This window comes from Thalia democratica, chromosome 2, assembly GCF_965202585.1.
Source record: "Thalia democratica chromosome 2, ktThaDemo2.hap1.1, whole genome shotgun sequence".
NCBI classification, from domain to species: domain Eukaryota; kingdom Metazoa; phylum Chordata; class Thaliacea; order Salpida; family Salpidae; genus Thalia; species Thalia democratica.
The window spans coordinates 67,561,347-67,574,565 of record NC_139166.1 but is presented as its reverse complement, the minus strand read 5'-3'; the positions used below and the strand labels follow the sequence as shown (position 1 = coordinate 67,574,565).

General features: G+C 27.7%; 1 protein-coding gene across 1 annotated transcript; it reads left to right on the top strand.

The window, feature by feature from the left end:
- Positions 1 to 9,302: 9,302 nt before the first annotated feature.
- LOC145829173 (uncharacterized) lies at positions 9,303 to 12,677 on the top strand. The gene is made up of 9 exons (XM_082936896.1): positions 9,303 to 9,431; positions 9,702 to 9,891; positions 10,231 to 10,549; positions 10,619 to 10,779; positions 10,845 to 11,052; positions 11,121 to 11,230; positions 11,374 to 11,560; positions 11,787 to 12,078; positions 12,145 to 12,677. The coding sequence occupies exons 1-9, from the start codon at positions 9,396 to 9,398 to the stop codon at positions 12,436 to 12,438; spliced, it is 1,797 nt and encodes a 598-aa protein (XP_082793022.1). The 5' UTR covers positions 9,303 to 9,395; the 3' UTR covers positions 12,439 to 12,677.
- Positions 12,678 to 13,219: the final 542 nt, after the last annotated feature.

Sequence of the window (13,219 nt, the reverse complement as noted above, 5' to 3'; positions counted from 1 at the left end):
GCTTTTTTTATTTGTAACTGAAATTTTTTTAAGTTATAACACTGTTAAACAAACTATTGCTCGTAGAAAAATTTTCAAATGCTTTTTTTTAAATATACATTTAAAACTTAATTATTTGAAAAGAAATTTTACAAATCTTAATTAAAAATCGAAGAAACTCACCGATCGAATCAAACACTTTATTTCTAAACAAGCAATATAAGTTTTCTTTATAAACTAATTTAGTTTAATTTATTTAAAGCGTACACATGTTTAAGTTAGATTTTAAAAAAAAGTAACTGCTTTATTCGGACAGTAGCTAGAAAAATTACAAACTTTTTTACATTAATAAATATTTAAAAGTACATTTGTAAGTGCATTTATCAAAAATAAACATCCCGCCTTTAAGAGTTAGTTTATGCTCGCTCTGATGTGGATGAGCTAAAAAATGATACTACTATTACGTCATAATGTTCTTAATTTCCGAAGGATAAAGCAAAAATGCACGGTATTTATGCAAACCGGAAACTAACCGCTTTTTGCTGTTTTTCAGAATGCTTTCAAAAAATTGTTAACAGCATAAGAGTCTGCTATATCAAAAAAAAAAGAAATTCTTTTAACAGCATTTTTACTAAGTAAATGTTTTTTTCACTGTTTGTTATAAAGCATTTTTAAAAAGATTCTATAATTGGTTTAAAATTTAGGACTTTTTTTTACCGCTTTCAGATAAAGTTATTTAAATGTTCTTTGAATACAATTTTTTCAATCAAATTAAACGGCAGAGTAGTTTTATTAATGTCAAAAGCAAAATGAGCTAAACAGAAGAATCAAAATAGAAGAATTTAAACTTCAAAAAAATAGAGTCGATTTTATAGATAAGTTATAATTTTACGTTTATAATTGCAATAATACTTTTTTTTTTTAATTAAGTTTAAAAACTCATACAAGACTGTTCTTTGTTGAACGCAGGTAAACTTAAATACTTAAACTAAATACGTAATTCAAAATATTTTGTTAGCACGACTGCAATTATTGAACTGTAAGACCTTTTTTTTAGTATGAACCAGGGGCGTCGCGTGGGGTGGAACGCTGGAGTTGTAGCTCCACCTAAAAAAATTAAAAATTATGCTAATTTTTTTTTTATTGTATTTTAGAGTTTAAGCCTTTAAACGCTGCTTTAAATGGCCCCTGCTTCAGCTGTATCACCCGAAACTACGTCAAAGTAACTTTATTTTAAAGGTGAGTAATTAAGCTTTTAAATGATATATTTTTTTTATTAGCTTAAAAATAAGAAAGTTATGTTATCATGAAGTTGTACGAAAAATACAGCCAAATGTGTACATGAACGTCGTTAATTTCTCTGCTAATTTTCTGTTTTTTTTTTTCAAAATCTTATATTTGATGTTTAAATTGTTCGTAAAATTGGAACTGCAATCTCAATCTGTGTCAGCTGCATATCAAATGTTAACAAGTTTTCAATACAAAAAATGTTGAAAAGTTGAATGGACTTGCAGCTCTATGTGAATTAAATCATGATCGTTGTTTTAAATTTACTACACCGCGAGAACAATAAGACAAGTTGAACTCAAGCAGGAGCAATTCAAGCAGGAACAACTCGAGCAAGAAAAACTCGAGCAGGAGCATCTGGAGCAGAGGCAACCTCGTTTTTTAAGTTACTTGCATGTTTTTTTTTTGTTTTTTATTACTAGTTAGACATGTCATAAAATTAAGTTAGTAAATTTTTAATTGTGCAAATACAGAAACTTACATGGGCATAAATAAAAATGAAAATAGCTATAGTTGTTAGGAAAGGGTGATGATATACAAAGGTATGAGAAGTGTGTTTTTTATTTTTATATTTATTATTTAATTAAAAAATATTTTCAATTAATTTTCCGAAAATGTTGCTATTTTTTCATATTACCTTTATGATTTTAATCTAAATGTTTCAAACTAGGGGATTATTTAATTTGACAATGTCAATCTGCAGCACCCCCCCCCCCCCCAAAAAAAAGACCACGCGACGCCATTGGTTTGAACTAAAGTTAGTTATTCCATCAAACTGAATAGTTAAACTTCTGTTGTAAATCAAATAAGTTTGTTTTTCGTTACATAAAGACTGTATTAATATGAAAAGTGTACAAACATGTTCAGAGCGGTATACTACCAAAATCTACCCGATTTCTTTTTTCTTTGTTTATTAATTTATTATTATATTTTTTTGCATTTTTTTGTTTACTTATTTATTATTTTTCATTAACATGTTACCTCTAATCCTTACCCTCGATCGGTAAGCTGTTCTCGAATTTGACAGGGTGGATTTTGAACGTGTCCCAGTCAGAGCTTATAAAGCAATGCTTTACTAAAAATGGGTATTCTATTTCGTTTTACAACTAAAAACACGTGTATATTTTATAAGTAAAACTTATAAGTTTAAAAAAAACAAGACATAAAAATAAGTCAGCCTATTTACAGCTTTGCATGTCTTATCTTAATCTAAATTTCGTTTTAAACCATTTAAAAAAGTTTTTAATTACCATATGTTATGAATTTGGCTTTTCAGATAATTAGTTAGTGTTAAAAGTGTAATAAAAATTGGTTTGAATGCAATTTTGTTACAATTTAAATACTAAGAGGAAATGTGCCTTGTATTACAATAAGGGTGGGCAACGTTTCTAGTAGACAGGCCAGATTCACCAAAGAAATTATTCTAAGGGACGGACTTGTTAAAAAATAAAAGCGGTAGAAGATTGATTTGTTTTGAAGATCTAATATATAAAAACAAAACTTTTTTTAAGCTAACTTGTAATTAAAAATAATCTAATAGACACTACTGTGTACTGAGAGTAAAAACTGAGAGCGCACTTGAAAGAATTTCTTACAAAAAACTCATTTCATGTATTTTGCAAAATTTATTTTCAATCAAAAGTACTTTGCAAGATATGGCTCTTGGGCCGTAAACTACTACTATACTATGATTTTACTTAAAAAAACCTTCCAGTGTGGGGTTAGGCGGCTTTTTAAAAATTTACCGGAAAACATATTTTGCGAGTCACTTTATTTTTAAATATTTCTTTCAAACAATACAAATAAGACTCAATTTTTGAGAACAAAATATATTTCATGCTTCTTTCGTCAGTTGTATACTAAGCAATAAAAATAAAATTTCAAATCTAACTTATATAGTGAAAATGCAATCAACGTAATTAATAATAATAAAGCAAAGAGTAATTAACAATACATAAGTACTTATAATTGCAATGCAACTAAAAAATAATAAAACAGAGCAACAACTTTTTGACATCCGTTTATAGAAAGAAAACTTTCACTGGGAACTACTTAAACTTTCATTCATTCTGTAGCATGAAGAGAAAGACAAATTTAATAAGAACGCTCTGCCATCGAGTACATAAGACTTGTTTAAGAGAGTTATTTAATGACGAAATAAAACAGATATAATTGATACTAAATAAAAATGGCTATCCACAAGAACTTGTTAGTAAAATTATAAATTTACATCTTACTAGTTTGAACAAAATAAAGCCAGCTGGGCCAGAGAAATGCTTGATTTCTTTAGTATTGCCTTATGTCAATAAGAACTCAGGAGTTTTAGAAAGAGAGATTTATCAAATAGTAAGTAGGACTTATCATTCGGCAAAGTCGATTGTTATTTTCGTATCCAAACCAATGTTCAGACCTGGAGGAAAAGATCCGATAGCAGAATTTAAACAAAGTATGGTAGTTTACCAGTTTAACTGCTTCTGTGAAGCTAGTTATGTCGGGATGACCTCAAGACAATTTGGCAAAAGAATAAAGGAACATAGTCCAAAAAGTATCGATGAATTTTGTAAGAGTAATAAGAAAACTAAATCTTTTAGAGTAATAAATGCTTCAAAAAGATCTGCTATTGCTGAACACTTAGTAAATAACCTTGACTGTGTTATTAATTATAGTTTAAAAAGATTTAAAATTGTTAAAAATTGTTTTCACATTTTGGATTTAATTAAACTTGAAGCTATTTGTATTTTGTTAAGAAAACCTAAGTTGTGTAAACATAAAGATTTTGATTATACTGTTTCGTTGTTTTCTTAAATTGTTTTATAAGTTGTTGCTCTGTTTTATTATTTTTTTAGTTGCATTGTAATTAGAAGTACTTATGTATTGTTAATTACTCTTTGCCTTATTATTATTAATTACGTTGATTGCATTTTCACTATATAATTTAGATTTGAAATTTTATTTTTATTGCTTATTATACAACTGACGAAAAAAGCATGAAATATATTTTGTTCTGAAAAATTGAGTCTTATTTATATTGTTTTAAAGAATTTATTTTAGTGTCAAATAATTTTTTATTTAAATATTTGACATAAAAACTCTTTTGAAAGTGGAATTGCGCTAAAACTGTTTTGCAGTTACACTAAAAATGCATAAAAACCAAGTTTGGTGCACATTTGAAATATATGTTATTAATCAGCCTTTGTTTCATTCGAACAGGTGATTTATTGCTAAAATACGTCGCGGCCAGAGAATTCAGTTACGGGCCAGTTCCGCCATATATTGCTAATCTAGTAGTAAGTATTTTGTGGACAAAAACATCTCAAACGCTTTTAACTTTTCTGCATTGTTCAAAAGAATCAAATAATGAATGGAAGTCTTTATAGAAAACACAATGAGTGTTTGTAATAATTTGTGCACATACTTTTATTTAAATTTCACAGACTGGGAAGATTTTTGGTTTAATTTATAGTCGCAACTTCGAAAATATTTGGCAATAATTTCTACTGAACTTCAATTAAAATATAGTACTTAAAACTGCTTTGGACTGAAAAAATAGAGATCATTGTCTGAAGTTCTTTTAAAAAAATTACAATATATTTAATGTCACCCGATTATTGGACAGTTATAAAAGCAAACTTCATTTATTTAACATCCTTCGCTATAAAGTTTTTTGTATTTAATAATTTAATTCTACAAAATTTTTCCGCATTTTTTAGTTATTAAAACTAACTAGGTTACATCTTAAGTTAAAAATAGCTTTGTTACATCTTAAGTTAAAAATATAAAATAACAAGTTTTAATAAACCCGGGTGTTATATTTATATAGTCTATAAAAGTTTAAGTCCGTACAAGATTTGTATAAAAAATATTTTTATGCATATCAATATTTTAAATAAGCAATTAAGTTATAACAAATTAGTATCATTTAATAGATCATATGTTTCATACAGTTTGAAAATTAACTAGTACATAAGATTGTTTTTAAATATACCTTGTTAAATCTAAAAGTATGAATTTTAGTAATTTACAAAAATCTGTTATATTTCTTAGTAAATTTGATATTTAATTTGTAAAAGATTTGAAAAGAAACTTTTGCAAGACTACTAACAACTACTTTCTATAAATTCTTATGGTTAAAGATTAAAGGTTTTCTATTAATAAAAAAAAGTTAAACTGGATTTTAAAAACTAACACATATAAGTTTAATATTTTTAGAAGGCAGTTAACTTTTACTTGAACAAGTAGTTTAAAGGTATTAAACAAATACAAAATATACTGTTGATAATTATAAAATCTAGTTGCACTACAAAGATATTTATGTCTAGTTTAACACTTTTTTTTTGTGTCTTTATCATTTTAAACCAGTTTAGACTTATTGTATGATCTACTAAAATTTTTAAACTAAGTTTAGCTTAATTTAATTTGCACTTTGTAACATATACTTCGTTAATTTTAGCCAGTTATTTTAATTTACATTACAAGTTTCCTTAAATTTGTTAAGACTTTTCTTTTATACTTCTCGTATCACCTTATTTGAATATAGTTTACAATTTTAAAATAAAAACTCAATTTTAACTGAATAAAGGTAAACTTTATCAATTAAGAACTATAAGACAAGTTTATTAAGTGTTTGGGGTAATATAAGGACAAAATTTTATGTTGTTTGAGACGAAATTAAAACAAAAGACTTTGCTAAAAAATGCAAAAAACTTAGTTTAATAAGAATTTATGTAACAGAAAACTTTTTTCATAATAAAGGTGCTTATATATGTTGTGACCTTTAAGTTTTCAGCTAATTATTTTAGTGGTAAATACCACAAAAACACCCTGTGTAAAACTTTAGATGATTTGAAGAAACTTTCATCTTGGCGATATTCGATTTTTAAAAACCACCCCAATACAAATTATATAGGACCCAAATTATGCAAACTGAATGTTTTTATTTCAATTTTTTTACATGTGACAATCATCACATAAACACTTGTACCCAATTCAAGGCGACTTAACGAAAGTTTTATAGCGACACTTCTTAATTTTTTGAAAAAAAAATATTTTTAGTTGAACTGTTATTAATTCTTAAATCTTCGGATAGGTTTTGATCATCAGGATGACTTTTTTGCTTTGAAATGTGGCAAACAAAACTTATGATGTATGTCTTTTTCAATTTACAGTTTTGGTTACATTTATATGTAAAACTTTAAACCCTGAAGGTGCTATGTATTAAAATAAAATTTATATTAATTGTATAGATTTAAGTTTACACTGGCTTTTAAGGCAACTGCATTTAAGCCTGAAAACTATTTTTTGAAATATTTTAATAAACCCAGGCTGATTCATGCTAGGTTTTAGTCACTAAGACTAATTTTCCTTTACCTTAAAGTCATGTAAGCCCTGATCCTCTTAAACTTGAATAGCAATTTAAACAAACTATTTTACTTTTAAACTTTGTTTTATAGTACAAAGCTGTACTTAACAATACCTAGCTTTGTAAAAAAAGTATACGAAACTGACTTTACAAAGAATAAAAATATATAATAACACAGTATTCATGGCGTGTTTTGTGTTTACATTATTTCTAAGGGTTAAAATAGCACACAAAAATTTTTTTATTTGTTTTTCATGTGCCATGGTTACTACACAGGAAAAACGATCTTTCATAAAACAAAACAGTAAAAAAATATGATAGATATAAAAAAATAACCTACTTATTTCTATGGTTAAAACTAATACAACTTTTAAGATTTTTTTTTGTTGTTTGTACTATGTAAAAATAATTTTTGTTTACTTTAATTGTTTATTAGATTTATTATTTGATAAAAATCATAGTTTTTAGTGTTTGTATACACTTAGACATTCTCAGACATGTGTTAAATTTTGTAAAAACCAGGCTAGCTCATACTAGTTTGAATTTTTTTTTCCCAGATTCCAACTTTTTTATAATTTTTACTTAGATAAAAATAGCAAAATCAGTTTTCAACCGATTAGTTATTAGAAGTTCAAAATAAATCATGCTTTTGTCTTTATTTAGTTAATAAAGCATTGTTATTTTGTCGTAGGATTTTTACCTAGTACTAAATGTATTAAGTTTCCAAAACAGTAAATAGCTTATTAAGAATTAATTATATTAGTCAAAGTATATTTTAGTTAAATAAATACGTAAAATTTAAAAAGCCTTCGGTATATAGCTAAAAGTCATTTATGAATAAAAATTAGACCTTGAATAAAACTAAAACGGTGTTATTTTGTGTGTGACTACAACTAAAACCTAAAGATTATTAAAATGTGACTAAAACTAAAATTGCGGTTTGCGAAGATTTTTAAACTTGAAATTCAGCCCGCGAGAACTACATAACTAGGACACGTTCAAAATCCATCCGATTATATATTTTTTTTCATTGTTCATTAATTTATTTTAATATTAAATTTATTTATCTACACTAAGGCAACAATGTTTAACCCCTAAGGGATCTTCACTCTTGCAAAATAAAATAAAAACAAAAATAAGACGATGGATAACTAAAAATATATAATAGTGTAAATAAATTTAACATTAACTTTGTCTCCGAAATTAAATTTGTTGAGATCTGTTGTGCCCAAGGAATAGTCCTTGCATATACCTAATTTATTTTATATATTCTTTGCATTTTTTACAAACTTATTTTTCACTATCACTGTTACCCCTAACCCTTACCCTCAGTCGGTAAGCGGCTCTCGAATTTGACTGGGTGGATTTAGATCGGGTGGATTTTGAACGTGTCCCAGTTATATAGTATAAAGCTCAAGAATTTAGCAAGTTTCAAAAACTTATTATCCCGGGTCACATCTGCATGCTTGCGGACCGCAGTTTGCTGGCCCCTGTTCTGGAGTTTTAATTCATGAAAAGAAAATTAGTTTAACTAAACATAAGCATGTTTGAAAACTTAAATTTGTTTACTAGATAACTTGTTAAATAAATAAAATTTTCACATCACTTTTTAAATAGTTTTAAAACTATTAATTTTTATTCAACACATATATAATTTAAAGCTTAACTTGATTTTTGTCATATTTTAGTTTATTATTTTATTAACTTATGAAAAAAATTAAGTTAATCAAAATAGTAGCTAAGGAAAGCTATAGTTGTAAATAATATTTCTTATTTAAGCTATTAGTTAAAAACTTTTATAATGTAAGATAATTTAAAGACTCCTTTTTATTAATACAAATGATGTTCAAAAACTTGAGTAAATTAAAAATAAACTTTTTATCTGTCTGTTATTCCAAAAAAGAGTTGGTAACTTAAAAATTACCTGTTATAAGCTATTCTAAAATGAACAAACATCATAAATTTAGTACACAAAAGCTGGTTTGAAATAAACATTAGATAAAGATAATAAACTTAATAACTTTAACTCGCAGCAAGTTTAATTACAAAATATTACTCATATGGGTTTAATTTTTGTAGAGTTTTATTTAGCTTTAAAATAAAAACAGTTTTTGCAACTTAGGTTATAAAAAAATGTGTTTCTTTAAAAAGATTACATCTAAACACACTTTGTTGATAAAATCAATTTGTAACAGCATTTATCTACGACCTTATAATATAAATTAACAAACTTAGTTGAAAAAAAAATAAATAGATTCTATAGAAGTATTAAAATTTAAGCTTAAATAAAATTAAATATCAAAAAAAATTTTTAATTAAAGCTATTTTCCACAATAAGAAATTTTTGTTTTTAGTTTAAAATGAATAGAAAATAGACAAGCAGTAAAAGTAATTTATCTATTTATTCATTATATTAGATAGATTGAGTAATTATGATCCATCAAATTAGAAATGTAAAAACAAACTACTTAATGACCAATAAGTACTATATTACATAAAAGTTTTTTTTTAAACATCAACTATCAACGAATAAAACACACTTTAATAAATTATATACCAATCAGTATCATTGAAACAAGCTTTTAAACAAATTGAAATAATAAACCACTTGAGTATGTTGTTTTAACTTAATGTTCAAGTATAGTTTTTCATGCAATTAAACTTGTTTGTACAAGTAATTTGTTGCTATAAGAGTCGTATAAATGGGTTAGATTTTTAACTAACAGTACACATTGATATTGAGTGTTTGGTATACAGACAATCAATAAAAATGAAATTCGTCGTTGCCTTCTTGGCATGCATTGTTGTAAGTTTAAACTATATGTTCAAACAAAGCATTTAGAGTGTAACATTTTAGCTGATTTTAATTAGAATTTCAAATTTAACTAATGATAGCTTATGTTTTAAATCTTATTGTTAACTTTTTTTTACTGTATCACTTTTGAATAGGATAATGTTTTTAGTTAATAAATTCAAATAAAAGGTAAAATAATAATATTTGTATTTTTTTTGATATTTAGTTGTCTAACTGTAGAAACTTACTGCTAGCTACTTTAAATATAAACTTAATTTACAGGCTGCCCAAGCCGCTACTTTTAGCTGCCCATCATACGATTACTGGTGCGCTCACAACTTCCATGTGTTGCCCAGAAACAGCTACTACTGCTACAGAATTCACTTCAACCACGCTTGGTGTACCGGTGCTTACTACAGAGACATCCTTGTTGAATTCCCAAAATGCTTTATTCCAAAGGGTTGTGAAGCCGGTTAGTTCTAAAGCTATACGAAATTTAAATGTTGTTTTTAAAATCACACAAGATAATAATAGACTAAATGTTTAATTAAATAGGTTTACATTTAAACTAAGAGTTTAAGTTATAGCAACAAACTGTGTTAATAAAAACGTTTGATTTATAAAACTTCAAAATTAAGGTTCTTATTTTTAAACAGCGTTACTAAATAGTATTCAGATCAAACCTCTTTTAAAATAATACTTTTAGTTATATACTGCAAGTTTAATTTGTTTGCTGTTTTTACTTAAATAATGAACGATCTATACCTATATGATTAACATAACCATCATTTAAAATATATTATTATCTCAGAGGACCAAGCCGATACTCGTGTCAACGAAATGGTCGAAAAGCTCACCGAAGCCAGAGCCAAGATCCAATTGGACCTCTTCGCTCAAATGCAACAATGGAAAAAACAAGTCTGCGAAGTCAACAAATACTACGTTGAAATCTTCAGAGAATACTTCCGTCGTGCTTACCAAGCTTACACCATGAACATGTACGAACAAAGAGTCGGTGCTTACAAAGCTGAACTTGAATCTCTCAAGAAACAAGCCGAAGGCCGCTACATCAACCAAATTCACTCATTCATGCTCAGAATCGAACACTTCCACAACCAAATCATTGCTCAGTGAGTATTTTACATCAGTTGATTGTATTAAAATAAACAAAATGTTACTAAAACCAATAAAAACTACAGATTCAGACAAGCTCTTGCCACCCGTAAGACCCGTGTCACCTGTTTCCACGACAGATTGTACAAAAAAGCCGACAGAATGATCGCTTGCTACAAGGAAGCTCTTGAAAAACTTCGTTTGAGAAAGATCGCTTTCGTCAGAAACATCTTCACCTGTCTTTACGGTAAATTTTATAAAATAAGATAATTATGCTTGCTTACAAGTATAATCTAACTTTTTTTTTGACAGCCGGTAAAGCTATGCCAGAAAACTTCGAAGAAGTCATCACTCACTGGAGCGAAGAAATGGTCCGTTACAACCAAGTTTTGGTTCAAGGATTCTACAACGAAGTCTACAGAGCCGTCTACACCATCGAATGCGACTACAGATGTTTCTACAAAGTCTACTTCAGAGGCAACTGCTACGGTTTGTCAAGAATGCACCGCAGAAGATCATGGTAAAATTTGTTACATTGTAAACATATTTATTTTTTTTTAATGTTTCTAATACAATAACTTCTTCCAGTGTCCGTTTGCCATGTGCCCCATCAACCAAATTCGGACTTTGCGGTGTCAGTGCTTTCAAGGCCGACTGGAACCACTGCGGTTACAGAAACCTCAAGACCTGTGCTAAAGGTAAAATTATTGTAAAAAAGAAGAAACTAAGCATAAATATTTTTAAAATTTAATGTTTGTTATTTTAAAAAACCATAAATAAAAATAAAAAGAGTCAAAACTAAATTTAATGTTTGTTTAAAGTAACCAACTTAAATATTTAGAACAAATTGTTGGAGGTCTCTTCCCTTACCAATTCTACATCGACGAAATCAACAAGAAATTCGAAGGTTACAACAGAGAACTCGTCTTGGCTTACACTGAATGGCACAGACAAATCGATGAATGGTGCAGTAAAGCTTTGGTTGGTCTTGAACAAATCCTCTTGTGCAAGTACCCAAGATACTACAAGTTGGTAACTTATACTGATAATATATTAAAATCACATAATCTGTCGTATCTCCTTTAAAAACATTGTTGTTTATATGATATTTTAGACAACACATTCAAAATATTTCTTACAATTTTATTAAAAAAAAATTGGTTACTAAGTGGTATATGATTGTTACATTAAATCTTAACTCAAATTTATCTCTACACTAGTTGTTTTAGTATTTTTACTAATATTTTAACACAGATCCCCAACTCAAGCTCAAATCGACCAATTCCATGATCTCCTCAGAGAACAAGCTAAGGTCTGGGTCCGTCTCCAAAAAGACAAACTCTACCGTCAAGTCGAATGCCTCTACCAAAAATGGGACGCCCGCATCAAACAATGGAAATTGTGCTCCGAACAAATGGTCTACAGTGTCAAGGCTAAATGGGAAGCTTGCATGGTCTCAAGAAAATCAAAGGTCTCAATCTTCACTAAGTGCCTTTACGGTAAACGTGATCACACTCGTGCTTGTCTTGAACAAAGATTGAAGGAAGTAAGTATTATTATACTAGTTTCTTAACGATTAATTACAAACTCTAAAACTTATTTTCATTTGCAGCGTGCCCGTTGTCACTTGATCCAATTCGACAAGTTCTTCTACAGTGCTTTCGGTACCAACCCACATGATTTGATCAAGACTTTGAGAACTCACTACTGCGCTTGCGTCATGGAAAAGGTCCAAAAGGTCCTCGACAAATACGACTACTTCCATCTTTACTGGGACCCAAGAATCATTGTCAACTACTGCTGTACCCACAGAATCAACATCCACTACAAGGTTCCATGCATGAGACTTTGCCTCAACTGGAGACTCTGTGCCCCATCACTCCACTCATGTGTCTTCCATTGTTAATTTTGAACAATAGAAGTCATTGATAATAGTTAAAAGACATGCATTAAATAAATAAAAATATTTGACTCTGAAATTATTAATAAACTGCTCACAAAAATACGACTTGTTTTCAATATAAAGATATCATTATATAAGGTAAAGATAAGATTTTTTTTAAGAATATTTTTCATGGAGTTTTAAAAACAAACTTTAAAATGTTTTAAATTTTGCGACACATAATAAACTTAAATTGTGCTGAATTTGATTTAGGAGTTTGTAATTTTTATGTAAACTTATAAAACAAAAGTAAATGTTAGGTAGATACGATTTTAATAGCTGTAGAAACTATTTAAATAAATCTCCAGAAGTAAAACATTTTGATTAAAACACAAAGGTTCTTTTTTTTTTGTAAAAAACTGTCTATATAAGCTTTAAAATATATGTCGACTTAACTAATAAATCTGTTTCTAACGTCTTTTCGTAAGTGCTCAATGAAAAAAAGTTAAAATCAATCAACACTTTTTTGTCAAACACAAAAATTTTAGTTTTTGGATAATATTGACTTATTTAGAAAAGTATTAAATTTTATTAAACTTGAATTCTATAAATTCAAAGCTATACACAATTTCCATAGCTAGAAAAAATTTGAATATATATCAGTTTTTTTCTATAACCTGTATTCTAATAATTATTGAAAACGTTCCATGCGTTAAAAGGGGAAAATTCTGAAATTTTCAATACACACTAAAAAATAAATTTACTTTACAATAGCTCTTAGTTACACTACTATACTAAAATTTTG